Raw genomic sequence first — 18,025 nt, 5'->3', positions numbered from 1 at the left:
GTGTATTAATTAAATGTGTTAAATATGAGGATACACAAGAGGGACTGGTTAGTACGACACCATAAAGACGGTGATTCCACAGTAATAAAAAAATAAAAATAATGTTATTCAGAGTAATGTAAATAAAAAAAGGCTAAAATGCTTCAGAATAATACAGATATCGCACCAAACGATGCGGATATTACATGTTCGTCCATAGACGAGGTGAGAGAGCAAAAAAATAAAAAAACACATAGGTAAAGCAGTTGAGAGGAAGACTGAGCCTAAAACTGTTGAATACACTGGATCCGTTCATAGAAAACATAATAAACCAAACGCCGTTCGTAACAGGATACTATATGTCGCCGGACAACAAGTTAGTTTAAAAAGGCAAATAAACAAGCAGATGGTCACGAATGGGAATAGAAGGGTTCTTGTACGTAGTTAAAAGGTCGAGAAGACCACTACACAGCTTCATCCTGATCAATAAAAAGTCGGAAAACCACCTCGTGGAGTATATCACTCCAGAATTCCAAATGAACCAAAACGGAAACTTTATATTCTACAGAAGCAAGGACGTGAAAAGAGTAAGACAAAAAATAAAATAAAAAACAGCAGAACACAATGAATTCACTGCAAGGATTGTGGTTCTTCGACGAGGCAGAGTGCAAGAACACGTACGAGAAGCTGAAGGAAATAACAAACAACGCATCGCCACTGCAATACAATTTCAACGCACTAAACACACTGTACGATAACTCGGAAGATGCGCCCTTGGTAATAGGAAAACAAGACAAAGAGCAAACAAAAGTAAGTAAAAGCACAACTATACATAAGGAGAGGCTACACACACAACTAATTAACAATTGTAGGAGTCAAAAGATAAAAAGATAAAGTCAATCGGGTCATTTCTACTGGATTCAATAAGCCTCAAGTCGAAAACAAAGAAAAACGAAGAGGGAACAGGACCGACGAAGCAACTGGAAAAGTTTAAAATGGACGAGGACCCGGGCCCAGGAAGGAACATGGGAGGAAAACACCTGATGACGCTTCTTAAATCAGCAGGGAAAGGAGAACCACAAAACTCATCAGAAGAGTCGGACTCAGAGACAATAAAAATGATCAACATGAACCTAAAAGTAATAGACTCGCCAGTGCTATCTCAATCGTCCACGCAGGAGCAGACTCTGACAATATCGTACGAAACACTCAAGTCAGCGATCGCCGAAGTGGTAAGCAGAGATGAAATAGTATCACAGGTGTGGGAAGAGTTGAAAAAACGTTCAAACGGAATCCCATAAGCCGGAAACACATAACACAAATTTCACTTTTTTTAAATTTAATATGTTTTTTTTGTGAACCACGTGAAATGAACAAGTACATAAACTCGCCACTGCTGCAAAACCTGAGGGCGAAAGTGATCAATTCGTTATGTACACCTGCAAATAATCAATGTAAGAAAAGAGACACAAATAGATGCTAAAATATAACAAAAACAGTTAAATAAGATATAATAAATGCTTAGTGTGGTTAACTGGACCAGAAGGTCGAGGAAAAACGACCTTTATCAACGAGCTGTTCTGCGAACTTAAGAACAGAAAAACGGAAGCATACATTACCTCGTATTTCGATTTTAAAAACGTAAAGAACTATAATTTTCAAGTAAAAACAGTGTGAATTAAAACATATTTAGACTTCGTTGTTTAAATTTGTGGATTCCATAATAAGATCAGCATCAGGACTGACACACATCGGCAACAGTTCGCTGTAAGAATTTGAGCAAAAAACATAATTTAAATGTTAGAAATAAGGTGTTTGAAGATTTGAAGTCTCGATTTCCCAAATTTGAAGACCACATAAACAACTTTTTCAATCATTTGGGTACGAAAGTGAGTCTTACACATGATTTTCAGCGCAAAGTAACATTAGCATACTCAGTACGAATAAAAAATGGAGAGAAATGGTAGATTATTTGAACAAGGTATCGATTTAGTAGTATTAAAAGATATTTAGAACTATTTGAGCTTCGACGGTTTCTGGAGCACATGCTCAATGACGCTGGAATTGCACCCTCAGTCATTTGGACTGTCAATAAACCCAAGCTATAACAAACTGCAAACGTTTCTGCTATTTATAAATTCTATCGCACACATAGTTGAAGTAAAAGAACTGAAAGAACGTTCGCCGAATTATAGTAGCCTACTTACAGGACAATGGGTATGAAACGTGCAAACTAAAGTATTTTAGGCAGTGGCATATCTAACAGAGAGCATGAGGTCATGGGCAAACCATGAAAGAATTAACTGGATATTATGCAACGATGGAGTGGAGCACCTGTTCAGCTCGCCGTTCCTGAACGACAGAGGGCCGCTGTTCCTGACAAATTTGATCTTTGGGCTGCAGATATCGAAGCTGCCGTCAGTATTTATCGCAAATGACGCAACTTCGGCCCTGAAAGTGGCAGACGAATACTACAAGAAGGTGTTTGAAAAGGGATATGGTTCAGGAGTGGAGTCAAGTACGAGTACGAAGATCGATAGCACCAATTTGGTATTTTATGAAGTGCCAGAACTGCCAAGCGATGAAGCAATGTGAGTGAAAACAAACTGATAAGACCGTAGATCCTACTTGAATTCACACATCGCCTTTCCAGAAAAGTACACCAAGGCGCTTTGGAAGATAACAGGAGGAAACTGGTCACTAATAAGCAAAATTTTAAGGTAAAGAACAAATAGGGAGCACAGAATGATTGAGTATTTATAAGATAAACGGCCTTAGATTTAACAAGAGGAACAGTGTAGATACACTATTTGAAAATTTACAGTACTGCCACACCTCTGAAATGACTAATTGATTAGTGACTATAAAAACTTTGAACACAACCTGTCACTGGGAACAGTGCAGCAAATTCTGTCAGGATCACCAGTACGTGAATAAATCAGTTATATAATTTGTTTCACTCGACACATGGCGTTTAGAGCCTCGTCGACGATGAGTACTTCCCAATGCTTAAATCGAAGGATGACCAGCTGCAGTACCTGAGGGAGGAGCAGCTCAAGATGTTCATCAAGAACCTGTACCACGACACACTCAGTGCGGTAAGAACGCGGTGGAGTGTAGAAGCTTTTAGGACATTCTCAGGTTTGAGAACTCCATGAACGAGGTTCTCAGCAGTCCCCCAATGCAGAAAATGAGGGACGATGTTAAGAACGAAGTGCACTTCAAGGTGATAGTAAGTTGCGAGTCCCGTGACAAGTGGTAGGTGTATGAGACCATAAGGCACCTGCTGGACAAGAAGTGGATGCGAGTGAAGAGCGACGCTAAAATAGACAACAAAGTCATGCTGGTAAGTGTATTCTGACGTTTCAGTTCAAATAGCAATGTTTGGAAACTAGTTTAAACTCAATTGTTACTGTACTGGCATCGTTATTAGAGCCTCTACAGCCCCTAGTCTGTGTTAGAATCAGCATTCTAGAACATCGTAATGGTGAACGTAGGCACTGCTGTCAGCTGACATCCTGTACTATCAGTTGGCAACGGGAGCGTTGGAGTTTAAAAACGCACTCGTAAGGTACCTACTGAGGTCATACATCGACATAGAGTACGGTAAGTTCGCGCAAACGATGCAAATAAGCAACATCAGAGTCGTTAAAGCCGATGGAAAAAATCGAGTACAAAGCAAACTTTTTACTTAACCAGAAGAGCCTGTACCAGGATCTCGATAAATTCTTTGTATGAATAAGCGGGTAAGTGGCGCGAGTGCACACACAGCAAGGTGCTGTGGCTAGCGCTTGCAATTGTAAAACATTAAAACTGAGCCTTCTCAGCCTTGGCATCCCTGCACTGGGCCTGAGACCAGTTGGGAGGCTCCTCAAACTCACGCCTGTACAGTAGTGTAATATGCTCCAAATACCTAGGAAAGATGTACTCGTATATGAACCACTGGAAAAGGGCGACGGCGAAGATGAGAATGAGAGAAATTCCTGAACGGGGCAATAAAGAATGCGTGGGTACCGTAGCCGTTCTTCACCCTCAACAACTTGTAAATCTTCTCCCTCAGACTCATCCTGGGAGTCAAAAGAGCCTTGTAGTAAACGCCAGTCTACACATAAAGGTAAATGTGTGAGTGCGCAGCGCAGCTATATAACAGAATGAGAACCTACCAGCTTCAGAGCAGTCTTCTCCCACGAGTACATGTTTTTAACCTAAATTGGCAGTTAAGGCGGCAAACGCACCCTCTCATGGTACTTCCTGGTATCGACCGTGGATAGCATGCCAATAGCCTCATCAATTCTGTAAGAGAACGCTAAAGGGTCGTAGTCTGAGAGCAGAACCATGTCGTGAGGGAGAATCTAGGGAAAGAGGCTTTAGTTTGAATAAACTAACCTCTGGAATCCCGCCGACCGATGTGGAGACGACTATGAGGCCACTTGAGGCCGCCTCTGAAATATCGTTGAGAAATAAGTGCGCACCTAGAGCTGCTATACAAAACGACTCCGTTTGCGACGTCACCAGAAATATGTGACCCCTTCTGAGCACGTTGTTAACCTCGTGAGTCGGAACGTATCCTAATGCACGGTGAAGCCTCGCAGTCTAACCCAAAATTTGAACCCTGTCGTGCAAGTAAAATTTATCAACCATTGCTCTGACCATAGCTATCCTGTCACCACCACCGCCTAAAAATTACATATCGATACTGACAAGTAGAATCAGGCGATTAGGCTTTACGCACCGATGATGAATTCCACATTTTTGTGCCTTTTGCAGACGATGGGAATTACCTGGACTACCAGGTCGATGCCCTTGCGCTCGCAGAGTCTACAGATGTACACAATGACAATTTTGTCGAGAGGCAGCTGCTCGGCGTTGCATCCGAAGTCCTTTGACTCCTGAATAAAAAATCACTACTGGCGTCCTCACCAGTCCGTTTGGGATTACTGATATCTTCCGGGGGTCAACCTCTGACCTGAGCACTATGTTCTCCTTGTGGCGGTTAGAAACAGCGACCAGGTGGTCGAGGAAGGGCGAATAGTGCTTAATGTCCTAAACCAAGAATGAGTGAGCGCGCCGTCACCTCGTTCAGAAATATCGGCCCTAGGTCTGAGAAGCTGAACAGGCTGTGGTCCGTGAAGACGACGCGGTACCCGAGAATGATCGAATACGTCTCGATCTCCAGCTTGAGTCTTGACGCGGACTGAGGAGAATGAAAGGAACGAACGTACCATGTGCGTGTGCACAACGTCCACCTTCTCCCTGATTAAAATGTTGCGATAGTAGGGAAAGAGGTCAATGAAGGTGGGAATGGTGGAAGGCGGGATGAGGCCGTTGTTCCACTGGTGATACACCTTGATTCCGTTTTCCATATACCGGACCCCTCGCCGTCTGTCCCCGAAGTTCCTCGTGAATATTACCACCTTAAATCCTGAAAGTTTTTATTTTGTTCAAGCAGTGTATGCCTAAAGTACCGAATTTAATTAGGTATTCCGCGACTTTGTATACGTGAATCTCAACACCTCCAATGGTGGGAACGAAGTATTCAGTAACAATCAAGACCGTAATTGGCCTTTTACTCTTCTTTTTATTCATATTTCATTATAAAACGAGAAACTCGAGCTAGATTACAAACATCTCATGTAAAACTGTGGAATCTCCACACAACAAAGGATGTGTATGTGTAACAACTAGAACAGGTTTATAATAATATAAAATTAAAGTGTGACGACATTTAAGCTTGTTTGAAGAGTTTTTTGTATTCTGAAAATAAATTGTTTGCAAGTTCACTACCTGGATGCAGAACAAACAGCTGCCCGCTCTCATTGATTATATATATTTCCCGTATCGAAGGAATGGTCGCAATATCACTCACGCCCTTCAGAAGCATTACATCTCTGGGTTGGGTGGCCCTAGAAGTCGAGCAGCTGGGATCGCAACACTCCGGTGCGTTGCCATCGGATAAATGTGCAAACACGCCATCACGTTCATCGTTTCGCATCCGGATATAACGATTTAGAGACCCGTCCTTCAAGCTTACCATGCCAACACTATCGCTGTTGTTGAATAGCACAAATGAGTCCTGGCAGATGAGCTCAATCTTCATCTTTTGCGAGTATTTTTTCTGAGGGTTTTCCCAGGGAAGCAAGTTGTTGAAACTGTTTACGTCAATTGAGCGTAGCACCTTAAAACTGGTAGAGTTGTAGCTCTCTATGACCCCGTTTTTGTCTAAGGAAATTCATGTCAGTGTTGTAGCTTACAGGATATGTATACGTTTAAATCCACGTCAGAAATCTTAATGTCGGTCGACAAATCAGTCTTTACGCCGCCAAAATAGGATTGAGTTTCAGCGCTAATATAACTCATTTGCGATGCAAAGCTCTAAACACAATTTAATCGTGAATGTGAATCATGCCTTAGGTGCGTGTGAGCTTAGGTCGAGTTGCCTCCTCCTGGAATTACCCCGTCCCCTTCCCCTGCCACCATGCGGAAACTTATTCTCCTCAAAGCTGCTAGAACCTGATCCCCTACTTCCAGTCTCATGCGCTTTGATGTAATTCCAAACTTCCTCCTCAGTTTTGAAATCAAAAGAGTGGTTTTCTCTAATCAGATTTGAGGCCAGAGGTCCTACAAGTTAGTGATAACAATGACTCTAATAAAATTAATTAGCAAAATACCTGAGTTGAAAGAGCACCCCCAAATGATAGAATTTGTCTTTGCAGGAACTATGTTTGAAATTGAGCACAGGGGCGTGTTGAACCGTCTCAAGTCCCACACTAAAACTGAAGAGTTTTCATACCCGGCGATAAGTTGATTGTCATTGTGCTTTAAGAACTTCATCACGGAGACTGAGGCTAAAAATGTGTGAATCAGGTAACCACAAGGTACCTGAAAACCCAGGCTTGCAGAAATTAGTCGAGCTTCCGTATCGCGTGTCACACAGGGATATGGTTCCGCACGAAAGGCCACCCGCTATGGTAGGACTTACGGAACTTGAGTTTGCGACGGCCAAATACTTGACTAAACTCGGCAGGTTTGAAAACGAGTACGCAACTTCTGGTATGGAGCTGTCCCAAACCTAGGAATTTTTGAAACGAATGCCACTTACGTCTATAGAGCTGTCTCCACCAGTCAAAAATATGGAGTTGTCATTGGAGTACCAGAGCGAGGACGTGCACCTGGTCTTATATTTCAAGGTTTTCTTCACAACGTTGGACCTCGGGGGCGTGTACTTGATCAAATAAGAGTCACAGCAGCAACTTTTTGGGTCGTGTTCTATAAATTTCCGTAATAAAGGGCGTTTGTAAACTTACTATGACGGAGAAGTGGATTGTACAGGTGCGATAGTGTGTGAGCGAGGCAAATAGTTGATTTGTTCGAAGCAAGAACATATTCACTAAACAAATACACGTTAATTTTTTTATTTATACACATTTCATTTACAAAATATGGTAATAAACAAAAGTAAAACTCATATCAAGGTACCCATCCTTTGATAAATCCAATATACACTCGCCCTTTATGGGAAGATTCGATAAGGCCAGAGAATTACAAATCACCAGGTTCTCAAAAGAGCGTTTCTAAAGCAAAATGATGATTTTAAATATCGAAAAATTGAGTTCCTCAAATTTGTTAAATAACAATGTCATTTAACTACACAGATTAATAAATATCTAAATGACGTCTTTATTTACTGACTTCTAATAGCTTCTTATTCTTTTCTTTGGCTAAAAGTCCATCCAACATAGTACCAAGTCAAGATTCCATGATGTTCGATGTATTTCGATTTAACTGGGTATAAATAAAAATCTTTAGTAACGAAACTCTTTAAAATAAATATTATTGTACAAAGTCCCTATCTGTGTATAAAATAGAGTGTTTACATGAGATTAGTAGATACTATCATATTGCCAGCTTCGCCTTCTCGTATAGTGTTTCTATCACCTCAGTCATGTGTCCAATCGACTTTGTCACGTTCTCGTATATCGGAAGCACTTCGACCTCGTCGTAAACCTCGAGTGTGCTCGACCCCTGGTCGATTGTGCCCTTGAGCTTGTTGTCCAGGATCATCTCGGCCAGCTTCCGCTCCACCCTCTCGACCGGGAGGTCCAGCTTCCTCGCGACGAACTCGCACTCGACTATGCTGTATGGCTTCAGCAGCCTGAGGATGTTCTTTTCCAGAAGCGCGTCGTACAGGCTCTGGACTTCGTGCTGGAGCACCGGGTCCAGCATTATCACCTCCCTGTACTCCGTGAGCAGCTTCTCAAAGTTGATCAGGGAGCTCTCCTTGTAGCAGTTGCCTATCTTCTTGATCATGACTATCTCGAGGTGGTTTGAGTACTTCAGCTTGTTCTTGGCGCCCAGCAGTGTGTTCAGATCCCCCGCCTGGCCGCTGAGCACTGCTGAGAGCATGAGGTACTTGAGCGACTGAACCAGTTTTCGTTCATCTGCCCCTACGATTGTGCTAACGTCCAGGCTGTAGTGCTCTGGTTCTGCTAGAAAGTGTGCAGTCTCGTCGATTTCCAGCTCATCCGAGCTAAAGTCGACCATTGAGTAGAACCTAATGTAGTACGATCCGACTGAATCCAGCTTTTGATTTCGGTCAACCTTATCAGAGGTTCTGTGGTAGTCATACAGGTTATAGAATGTGAAGAACACCGGCGAGATGTCCGAGGTCGTTGGGTGGCAACTGAACCTCACCTTCTCGGTGGTTATGTCATCTGTTTCCACTGTCTTCGGCTCCTCGAGGCCTGTTAAATTTCTCGTCTTCCTCTTCACTCTATTCAGATTCGGGTACAAATAACTGTACGCGTTACACAGCGACATGTGAAAGCCTTCAAAGCTTTCGAACAGGTACGAGTATGCTGTTTTGTAGTCCTTTTCGCACAGGTACAGTATTCCGGACAGTAAATCTATCTCCGATGTAACGTACACTGGCGTGTTAATGTTCGTCGACGTGTTCTTGGCGTTGCTGACGAAGACCTTCATTTTCGTGAAGTCTCTCAGCAGCAGGTAGAACTTCGCCTGCACCAGGTACACATCCAGCAACAGCGATTTGTCTTCTAGCAGCCTCACTTCATTCTGCAAGGCGTTCAGTCTTTTCGACGCCTCCGTGAATCTTCTCATCAAAATCAGTATCACTACCAGCTTCAACTCTATGCGAAGCCCCAAAAACTTCCTCTTCTTTGAGTCGCACCATCCTCGGTATATCGAGAATATTTTGTAGAGTACGTTTAAATCCTTGACCACTTGTGAAAGTCTTTCTAGAATCGACCTCACCATTTTAGCTGTTTTCGCCTGCGGCAGAATTGAGAAGAACTCCTCATTCCTGATCAGCAGGCCCAAAAGAGAATCCGTCTGCCCCGTTTCTATCAAATAATATGCGAGGACGTAGACCACGTTCTCACACACGTACATTACTCTCTCATCCGATAATATCTTCAATTTGTGTTGAGAGTCAACGTGATTTGTGGTAACGGAATCAGGATCGTGTGGCTGATTTCCGAGAATGTAATCATTCAGTTGCACATACGCTGTCATCAAGTCCTCAGGATATGAGCAACATCCTATTTTAGCACCTGGAAAACATTTGGGTGCGATCAAATCATCAAGTTCTAACTTCTTTAAAGTTAAAGTATTATATTTAAAAAGAATCTCATCAATATCCATTTTTAATTATTATTTATATACTTACACAGGCTGTATTTTACTAAAAATCAACTTTTAAATATAAAGGGTATAAATAAAACTAATAGTGAAATAAATATTTATGTACATATTAGGCTCCCCCACCGATATAAAAATATCAATTAAAATGAAACTAATTACTAATAGAAAACAACAAACAATATTAAAATAAAAATATAAATTGTAGTATATAAATTATGTCCATTAAAATCAACAAAGAAACTATGATACATAATTTAATACTAATTTTTGTTAATCGCGTTTATTTGTTTTCCCTGAGTGTTATATCCCAATGAGGAAGCTGAATTAATTTTATTTTGTTGATTCGTGTATATTTATCTTCTATGTGTATCGTTATTACCAATGTGTTAAGTGATAGGTTATCCGGTAAGTGTGGAATCGGTCCACTAGGAAATTGGCCCATTTCATCCCTATATGAATAAATATACAACATAATAGTAAGTACACACTCTCCTCTATATGCTGAATACGACCTCGTCTTATTTCCCACAATCGTTTGTTTGGATGCAAACCGAACGTTATTTGCATACTTGTGAACATCAAGAAGGTCCTACAGTGTGTATATACAATTATACATGTTACCCTTGTTATCCCTGATTGTATTACATTGTTATTAATATATTCCTGGCAGACCAGCATAGAGTCTTCCTCGGTGACCTTCATATTAGGTTTAGTCAAGCTTGTGGTTGAGCTATTTCCTAGAAGGAGCTTTTCACTCTCTGATGAAAGCCTCCGTTCGCTATTTTCAACAGAAGCTTTCAATAACAATAAGGATTCTCCTAATAAAAATGATTATATGTGAAAATACTTTGTAGTAAGTCAACGAGCATATGGCAAGTTCTATCATCATAAGATGTAATATCCATTTCGCGCATCATCAGCTCAATCAATGCAGAAAGATAGGATTTTCCGGTAGACTGAAATGTTAAATTATGAGTTATAAACATACACCAGTAACATTATCATTTAGAGATTCGGTGGGATCATTATCCTTAACAATACCATCATACATCATTATTAATTGTTAGAATTGTAAAAAATTAAAACGTTTAGTGGAAACATTACTCAAGATTGAATAGAGTTACAATTATTATCAAAACAAGGAAATACAGAGTTAATAATATGTATAAACACGATCATTATAACATCAGTATATATATAAATAGTAAATAAATTAAGAAAAGTGTTTATTAACTCTTTAAATAAATATTGACATTGTTGATTCATCCCACAATAACAATCAGTCAAATTATGATAATTAATCTAATAGTTATTTAAAATTATTTAACTTTTTTTATAAGATGATAAATTTGTTTATTGCCACTTTTCCTAATTTTTTAGTTGGTTTGTATACATAAACGATTACTGTAGCACTTTAACGAAGAATAAGTAGTTACACATTAATAATAAGATGGATTCCCACGGCCCTGAAACCTGGTATATTCGACTGCCCAGGTTTACGCGGGCCTTCATCACCATAGTACTCGGGTTGACGCTGCTGGTTTTGTTCAAGGGAGTGCAGCCGTCGACACTGTCACTAAACTGGCCGCTGGTCCTCCAAAAACTGCAAGTGTGGAGAGTTTTCACCAACGTGCTCTTCGTAGGAAAGTTCTCGCTGAGATGGGTCTTCTTCGTGATGCTATTTTCGCAGTTCTCAGCCTCACTCGAGAAGAACGCAGTGTTCGCAGGCTCTCCAGGATCGTATCTGTATTTCCTCGTCATCCAGACGGTGACGCTGTCGTCAGTGAGCGCAGCGTTCTTCTGGCCATCAGGTACGCACCGAGTTTGAAATTGTGTGTAGGCTACCCGTACCTGGCCGACGCGCTCCTCTTCTCAATAATATACTACTGGTCAAAGAGGGACATGTTCAGCGTGGTGACGATATACTTCGTCACCGTAAAGGGGTACCAGCTCCCGTTCGCAATGATGTTCCTGCACCTCGTGATGGGCTCGTCGCTGTGGGTGGACCTGATGGGAATGATTTCAGGCCACATATACTACCTACTGCGCGAAGTGCTGCCGAGCAAAGGTGAGAATGCGTGTGTGTACACGTGTGCCCCCAGTTTAAGTAATTATTTAAAGTTGTTACGAATTAAACTGTTATAAACAGTTGCATACACACACGTGATTTAGGTTACAAAAACTACCTGGCCAGGACCCCAAAGGTGTTCGACTACATCGCGAACCAGCTCGATAGACTGTACGCTAGGTTCCTGCCAGCCTCGGGAGCCACGACCGGTTCGTTTCAATACAGGCCGAGGGCGACGGAAACCAGAAATCATGGTTTCATAGGAAGGGGAATAAGACTGGGCCACTCGTAATCTGTAAATTATTAAGAGTACCATAATGTTGTTTTATCAATGCAACCACAACTAACGTCTGTTCATAAACCGATTTTGAGAATGTTGTGTCAATACATGTAGCTGCACACATGGTAGCGATATTGATATTAATGGGCTCCTTGGTTCATATTTGATCTTAGAGCCTGGATCAGAGCCAGTGCTAGTTCAACAGATATAACGGCGATGATAATCTACAAGCAAACGTGAGTCTATTTAGGTGTAGATGAACCTTTTCTAGTCTTGAGGAGTGCTTGTGTCTGACGTAATCGGAGTATGAGTTCAAAGTCTGAATAGTCCAAGATATCCTGAGGAAAATTGGGGAACGAGCAGGTACCTGTGGTTCAAGTTATCGAGTCTCTTGGGAATGTCAAACGTGATTTGGACCCTGTTGAACAGGTCGCACTGCTTGTCATAGTCCCATAACACATCAGGGTATTCGAGCAGATCTGAATGAAGTTTTTTTCAATGGCAAGTAACCTTGCTGGAGGTTCAGCCTGTATCTGCAATTGTGGGCTCTGGTCTCAAGATCGAAAAGAGTTCTAGCAAGCCTGTCCTACTCGAAGTTTTTATAAAAACGGCGTTGTGTGCTTTAAAGTACCAGTTTGTGCGATTTTACGACGTTAACAAGCTCGTTGAGGGCATTGTTCTTCAACTGATAATATATTAAGTATTGGAATAAACCTCAAGCGCATTTGTAATGTCGAGCTCCAAGTAGTTTAGTTTAACGGCATTGATCATGGCAAAAGAAATTGCGATCTAATCATTAGAAGGTGAGTTTATGACATTCGTTTAACTTAATATATCACAAGAGGTACCTGATCGTACTCCCTGTTATCAGAAGTGGTTAGACTAATCGTTCCATCATGAACACGCGTTTTTCTAAGTTTAATGCGGTTATTTACAACATACCCTGTAGTTTCAACGACTTCGAGCGACTCAGAAAACGAGTCAAACGTTATGTTTGATCTACAATATCATGACTAACACACAAACACACTCATCTGATTCTTGAACTAGTGACCTGTATGTAGGCAAACTGGCGCTGCTGTTGCCCCAAAGTACTGCGATTCCACTCTATATATCCCATGTTATTCAGTGGAGTGCTTTATAGAATTTACTTACATTAGTTAAAAGGACAGGTCCTGAATCGTGAGAAAAGTCTGGGCATTCCTTTACTAGAATAAAGCTATCTAAGAGTAAATTATTGAGTTATGAGGATAAATTTGTCAATGTATAACTATCTTAAATTAATTTAAACGATTTGTTACCGTTAAATGTGTATTTAGCTTTGCAGTTGTGTAACTTTTCTCTGAAATCGTGTAAATCTATCTTATGAGATAACATGTGGGCGTTAACTCTATGAATTGCCTAAATTTTATTTATGTGTAATATGATAACGTAACTATATATTATTTTACGTTATTTATGGTAGAATCAGATGCCGTGCTGAATGTGTGAACTAAGGAAGTCAAAAAACCAAACCCTCGAGTCTAAACCGTCAAATATACAAGAAAAATCAATAAATAAAACTATTGTCTATAAATTTACTCTAGAAGGCCGAATTGTAGAGCAAAAGTTATGGAATCCTATCATCTCTACAGGAACAAAAAAAACACTCACGAATAACAGATAATGAAAAACAGAATGCAAATACTTAGTAATAACCAAAATGTAACAAGGAAAGGACAGAAAATTAAGGTAGGGAAGTGACACAAGGAATTCAGTGACAGGCAGGGGGCAAAGCGACATAACGTCTGAAAAGGACAAACGAACAACTGTGGGAAATGGACCAAGCGGGGAAAACTGGAATGGTAGGACTAACTGGGATAGTGTTATCTAGGAATAGCATAATTATCGCAGGTTATGCTATGATTACTTAAGGATAAGTAACGAAATAGCGATAAGGAGGATAGTCGGGAAGGGTAATTAAAGTACGGTACGGTAGGATAATTAGGATACCTCCTCGGTAAATATCGCTAATTATGGTAAGACTACGCGATATGTAACTGGAAATAAACTCATATTTAAAATTAATTTAGTCGTAAATAAAAAATTATATAAATACTCTCGCCTATTTAGATATTTTACGACTAAATAGATATCTCAAGTATATACTCTAAATATCAATATGGCTGCTGCCTATATCCTCTTGAGCTGGGATCGGATCCAGGGGCGCCCTGGTATGAACCTTCCCTTCCTCTGTAGGCTCCGTAGGAAACTAAAAAAATATTATGTTGGCATCAAATATGATGGGTATTCAAATACACAAAGTACTTCAAAGTCCTTAGCAAACTAGCTTGCCAATTTATATAACTAGTATATGGCCTTAAAACCTGAGCTTCTTACCTGATGTTCCTGTGTACCCAGATGGGTTCGTAGTGGCGGCAGGGGCCGGCTGCTGACTCGAGCTGCTGTAGTAGCCTCCGTATGTTCCAGCCATTGACATTTGCTGTTGTAGCATCTGCTGCTGCAGGAGTTGATACTGCGGGTACTGGTGCTGAACCATTTGCTGCTGCGTCATGTTTGCGTATTGCGCCGGGTCATAGGCTCCTTGCGGGCGGTACATCGGCCCTGCTGCTGCTGCGTACATGTCCGCTGGCGCCTGCATCATCCCGTAGGGGTAAAGTGCGTTTGAGGAGTGATGTCCTGATTGCCTCGGCCTCGTTTCCGCTGCCCTCACGTCCACTTTGTTTCCATAAACAAAGTGCGTTGGGTTCCTAAGTGATGCAGTGGCCGCTTCTTCGGTCGTAAACACAATGAATCCGAATCCCCGCGAAGTGCCATCAACTGAAATCAATTATTTAGCTTTACACAAAGGTGTGTTTATATTACTTGGAGCGGGTACATAAAATTTAAATATGCCCTCATCTATCTACTTATTTGTGCACTTCTGTGCACATAAGCTTACGTTGACGCATTATTGTGACCTTATCCACTTCTCCGAACTTGGAAAAGTACTCGTCGAGCATTTCTTCGTTCAGGGCCTTAGAAAGCCCTCCGACGAAAATCTTCTTCCTCAGACTCGCGGCAAGGTCCGTCTGCATGGCGCGAACGTCGACCTAAACACTATGTTTAACTCATCGACGTACCCTCTTTCCCGTCACTGTGTGCGAATCCTTAAAGACGTTCATTGAGTTATGTTGGACCTTCAGCGTTACGAATCCGAAGCCTCTGTGCCTGCCTGTAGTCAGATCCCTCATGACCTGCGTTGAGAGAATCTGTCCGTACTTCGCAAAATAGTTTGACAACTCGGCTAAAATTAAAATTAGTTTATATTTGATTATAGCGCTTACTTTCATCGGTGTTCGGGTGCAATCCTCCCACAAAGAACTTGAGGGTCGAGTCGATCAAGGTATTGGGTAGGTGGCTGGCAATAACTGAAAATTGGTGTAAGAATTGGCGGAATTTAAACTTACGGCCTGTAGACGGGGGTCTTTCGATGGTTGGAGTTTGAGTTGCTGGTGGACTCGATGTCGTTTCAGAACTGGTCTCTTTGGTGGCAGTCTCATTCGTAGTTTCAGGCTCAGTAGCGTTGGAATCGTTAGAGCCAGCGGTGGATTCTGGTTTTTCTTCATCAGCGGACTCAACCACATTATTTTCCTCGGTCTCCTCTGTTTGTTCCTCCTCAGTCTTCTTCTCATCAGTGGACGGTGATTCGGGTTCCTTCTCCTGGGCTTTAGTCTTCCTCGCCATTATAACGTTTCAGTAAAAATCAATCACAAGTAAACGATGGTGTTAATTAAACAAATATTACGCTAATAGCTATATAGGTAATTAATTTGTTATGATTGTGGATCTGACCCAACAAGATGCTAACGATTTGTTTAAACTCACCACCACTGCAAAAATTTGCTTTAATACAAATATTTTTTTAGATCCACTCGTCTGACACATAAATTTACGATAAACTACAGCAGTGGTTTGCACGTTTGCCCCTTTCACCAAGTACATGTGTATTCACATACAGTCCCGTGTTTTTAAAATATTAAATTATAAAGTTGTCGTTTGGGCCTTGTATAACAATAAGACTGCAATGTGGTAGTCGCTTCTGCCACCGCACAGGTCAAACGTTCCCCAGTCGTGCTCAGTGACGACATCGTCGTCGAACTTTAGCCATTTGTCCTTTGTTTTCCCCTTTTTTGAATCAGGTTCTTCTGTCGTGCCGTTAGACTTGGCATCTCGCGTGTCCTTGGACCAACATATGTAGTGTCCTGCGTCTGCTGTCCTCCCCTGGTGCGTTACGATCGATACGAGCTCGTACTTGCCAGTTGCGTACTCCCCCTCGGACAATTCATAGCCATCAATGGCTGGTTTTTCAGGATTGACCTCAGTTTTCTGCTCCGCTTTATCTCCATTGTCTTCCGTGTCAACTTCCATGTTTTCAGCATCCTGCTTCTTGAGCTCATATGATCTGGCTGCCCTCAGCTTCTTCTGCAGATCCTAAATTCAAAAGTGTTTCAAGACCAAGGTACCTCTTCGCAGAGACTTGTGACATCAATAAATCTTTCAAAGTTGACCCTCCTGCAAATCTTGGCCTTGATCGAATCAGAGAGTGAAACGTTGCTCTTCTGCTTCCACTCGAAGCGCACCAGGTGTGCAATCAGATACTTCGGCAGCGAGCTTAAAAGGCTGACCTTCTTGTGCATTACGTCCGATCCTAACTTTTCCGAGAACTTTAATATCTCCTCGTTCAGCGATAAACTAATCCCATCCATCAAAGTGCCAACTGACTTAAGAGGCGTTCCCATGTAGCATGAGAGCAAAAGGTTGTGGTCTACAGAGGTCGTGAATTCGAATTCTTTGTCTTCTTTGGCTGGTTCTAGGGACTTCATATCGTCTCCCTTTTCAGTTTTTATGGGTTCTATTTTAGAAAGGAGTGAGAATCCAAAGGTTTTCTGTGAAATCTTCTCATCGCTCAGGCCATTGAGGTGTGATAGTATGCAGTTAAGGCATTCCTAGAAACAGTTGGTCTCTATATTCCTTACCTCGGCATCCTGTTGCATATAAATTCCTGTAAAATGTATTAAAATTGAAAATTTATTTAATACCTGTTTTTTCGTCCTTTCTACAAAACAGTGGATTCAACTTCCTCAAGCCCTGAATCTAAAAGTACATAAAAAGTGATGCTGATACCTGGACCAAGGGCACGTAACGTTCAAGTGAAAAGGAAAGTTGGTTTTTCATCTCCAACAAAGACTTTGCAAAGCTCATATCAACTGAAGATTCGGGGCTTTTGGTCAGCTTGGAAACGTAAGTCCAAAGCTCAGTCACTGGAAACAAAAATTGAAGCACAGAATTAAAATAGCATGTGTTGCCAAGGTTCATAATGCCCTAAAGTGAATTTTAATATAATAAATTGCGTACTGGAGGCATTTTTTTAATTTTGTTGTTTTTCATCAATTTTGCCTTTTCAACGGAAGTGAGCTCCTCGAAAAATCTGATCTTCTCGTTGCACTCTGGAGGCTTATCGGCACTGCCAATTAACATGAGCTTCGCACCGTTGCCGATTTTAAGCTTCCTTAAGTCCGCATCGTTTGGAATGATGCCCTTGAACATGATCTTCTGACGCTCCGGAGGAACACCAGTTAAGGTCCTAAAATTTTTTAATTTAAACACAACAAACAAAAAAAGATAAATAAATTATAATCTTACCATAACTGAACCTTAAAGGTATCAAGGGGTTCATCGAGATACATCTTCAGGTCGGAATACAGCTTTGTCATCCATTTCACATTAACGCTAACTGTATTATCCTGGTTATCCATAATAAATACATAACATAATTAAAAATAACAGATGTGTTTTTTTTAAATCAAATAAAACTAATATTTAGTGTGGGATGTACATACATTGTCTGATAAGATAATACCTGATTTTATAATTAAGAATTTGTATTCATTTTTTTCCCAAGGGTTATATTATTTTATATATAATATAATCTATATTTTAATCATACTTCTTGGGATGAATAACTAATTTTAATTTAATTTTTAATTTTTCTGACG

The 18,025-nt window shown here is 41.0% G+C and overlaps 12 protein-coding genes across 12 annotated transcripts; 4 read left to right on the top strand and 8 right to left on the bottom strand.

Moving 5' to 3' along the window:
- Positions 1–138: 138 nt before the first annotated feature.
- On the top strand, positions 139–1,280 carry TOT_040000172 (uncharacterized protein; the record flags this gene model as incomplete). The annotated part of the gene is made up of 5 exons (XM_009693796.1): positions 139–204; positions 237–355; positions 386–566; positions 595–789; positions 852–1,280. The coding sequence occupies 5 exons, from the start codon at positions 139–141 to the stop codon at positions 1,278–1,280; spliced, it is 990 nt and encodes a 329-aa protein (XP_009692091.1).
- A 68-nt stretch (positions 1,281–1,348) lies between these two features.
- On the top strand, positions 1,349–3,241 carry TOT_040000922 (conserved hypothetical protein; the record flags this gene model as incomplete). Its single annotated transcript, XM_009693795.1, has 10 exons — positions 1,349–1,433; positions 1,505–1,601; positions 1,784–1,860; positions 1,893–1,960; positions 1,993–2,196; positions 2,227–2,570; positions 2,601–2,699; positions 2,838–2,904; positions 2,958–3,077; positions 3,110–3,241. The coding sequence occupies 10 exons, from the start codon at positions 1,349–1,351 to the stop codon at positions 3,239–3,241; spliced, it is 1,293 nt and encodes a 430-aa protein (XP_009692090.1).
- Positions 3,242–3,786: 545 nt separating this feature from the next.
- On the bottom strand, positions 3,787–5,565 carry TOT_040000170 (glycosyl transferase; the record flags this gene model as incomplete). Its single annotated transcript, XM_009693794.1, has 11 exons — positions 3,787–3,962; positions 3,994–4,081; positions 4,143–4,184; positions 4,215–4,331; positions 4,366–4,547; positions 4,578–4,655; positions 4,712–4,868; positions 4,900–5,022; positions 5,054–5,173; positions 5,202–5,401; positions 5,445–5,565. The coding sequence occupies 11 exons, from the start codon at positions 5,563–5,565 to the stop codon at positions 3,787–3,789; spliced, it is 1,404 nt and encodes a 467-aa protein (XP_009692089.1).
- A 139-nt stretch (positions 5,566–5,704) lies between these two features.
- Positions 5,705–6,336, bottom strand: TOT_040000169 (conserved hypothetical protein; the record flags this gene model as incomplete). The annotated part of the gene is made up of 2 exons (XM_009693793.1): positions 5,705–6,198; positions 6,231–6,336. The coding sequence occupies 2 exons, from the start codon at positions 6,334–6,336 to the stop codon at positions 5,705–5,707; spliced, it is 600 nt and encodes a 199-aa protein (XP_009692088.1).
- Positions 6,337–6,341: 5 nt separating this feature from the next.
- Positions 6,342–6,527, top strand: TOT_040000168 (hypothetical protein; the record flags this gene model as incomplete). The annotated part of the gene is made up of 1 exon (XM_009693792.1): positions 6,342–6,527. The coding sequence occupies one exon, from the start codon at positions 6,342–6,344 to the stop codon at positions 6,525–6,527; it is 186 nt and encodes a 61-aa protein (XP_009692087.1).
- Positions 6,528–6,572: 45 nt separating this feature from the next.
- On the bottom strand, positions 6,573–7,716 carry TOT_040000167 (uncharacterized protein; the record flags this gene model as incomplete). Its single annotated transcript, XM_009693791.1, has 7 exons — positions 6,573–6,622; positions 6,648–6,824; positions 6,859–7,048; positions 7,079–7,245; positions 7,284–7,366; positions 7,456–7,550; positions 7,669–7,716. 7 exons carry the CDS (start codon positions 7,714–7,716, stop codon positions 6,573–6,575), a joined length of 810 nt encoding a protein of 269 aa, XP_009692086.1.
- Positions 7,717–7,872: 156 nt separating this feature from the next.
- Positions 7,873–9,639, bottom strand: TOT_040000166 (proteasome subunit; the record flags this gene model as incomplete). The annotated part of the gene is made up of 1 exon (XM_009693790.1): positions 7,873–9,639. The coding sequence occupies one exon, from the start codon at positions 9,637–9,639 to the stop codon at positions 7,873–7,875; it is 1,767 nt and encodes a 588-aa protein (XP_009692085.1).
- A 280-nt stretch (positions 9,640–9,919) lies between these two features.
- Positions 9,920–10,693, bottom strand: TOT_040000165 (conserved hypothetical protein; the record flags this gene model as incomplete). Its single annotated transcript, XM_009693789.1, has 6 exons — positions 9,920–9,958; positions 10,019–10,088; positions 10,128–10,228; positions 10,261–10,457; positions 10,487–10,595; positions 10,628–10,693. The coding sequence occupies 6 exons, from the start codon at positions 10,691–10,693 to the stop codon at positions 9,920–9,922; spliced, it is 582 nt and encodes a 193-aa protein (XP_009692084.1).
- Positions 10,694–11,089: 396 nt separating this feature from the next.
- On the top strand, positions 11,090–11,999 carry TOT_040000164 (uncharacterized protein; the record flags this gene model as incomplete). Its single annotated transcript, XM_009693788.1, has 3 exons — positions 11,090–11,450; positions 11,480–11,719; positions 11,812–11,999. The coding sequence occupies 3 exons, from the start codon at positions 11,090–11,092 to the stop codon at positions 11,997–11,999; spliced, it is 789 nt and encodes a 262-aa protein (XP_009692083.1).
- A 181-nt stretch (positions 12,000–12,180) lies between these two features.
- TOT_040000163 (uncharacterized protein) lies at positions 12,181–13,613 on the bottom strand (the record flags this gene model as incomplete). The annotated part of the gene is made up of 8 exons (XM_009693787.1): positions 12,181–12,211; positions 12,355–12,466; positions 12,498–12,573; positions 12,619–12,672; positions 12,702–12,776; positions 12,836–12,986; positions 13,279–13,388; positions 13,569–13,613. 8 exons carry the CDS (start codon positions 13,611–13,613, stop codon positions 12,181–12,183), a joined length of 654 nt encoding a protein of 217 aa, XP_009692082.1.
- A 530-nt stretch (positions 13,614–14,143) lies between these two features.
- On the bottom strand, positions 14,144–15,713 carry TOT_040000162 (uncharacterized protein; the record flags this gene model as incomplete). Its single annotated transcript, XM_009693786.1, has 5 exons — positions 14,144–14,238; positions 14,367–14,807; positions 14,929–15,079; positions 15,110–15,273; positions 15,314–15,713. 5 exons carry the CDS (start codon positions 15,711–15,713, stop codon positions 14,144–14,146), a joined length of 1,251 nt encoding a protein of 416 aa, XP_009692081.1.
- A 297-nt stretch (positions 15,714–16,010) lies between these two features.
- Positions 16,011–17,785, bottom strand: TOT_040000161 (ubiquitin carboxyl-terminal hydrolase; the record flags this gene model as incomplete). The annotated part of the gene is made up of 7 exons (XM_009693785.1): positions 16,011–16,460; positions 16,493–16,975; positions 17,006–17,031; positions 17,069–17,123; positions 17,154–17,351; positions 17,385–17,613; positions 17,673–17,785. The coding sequence occupies 7 exons, from the start codon at positions 17,783–17,785 to the stop codon at positions 16,011–16,013; spliced, it is 1,554 nt and encodes a 517-aa protein (XP_009692080.1).
- Between the last annotated feature and the right edge of the window lie 240 nt (positions 17,786–18,025).

The sequence above is a fragment of the Theileria orientalis genome, chromosome 4, assembly GCF_000740895.1.
Source record: "Theileria orientalis strain Shintoku DNA, chromosome 4, complete genome".
In the NCBI taxonomy this organism is placed as follows: domain Eukaryota; phylum Apicomplexa; class Aconoidasida; order Piroplasmida; family Theileriidae; genus Theileria; species Theileria orientalis.
This window is presented reverse-complemented; position numbering and strand designations above follow the sequence as displayed.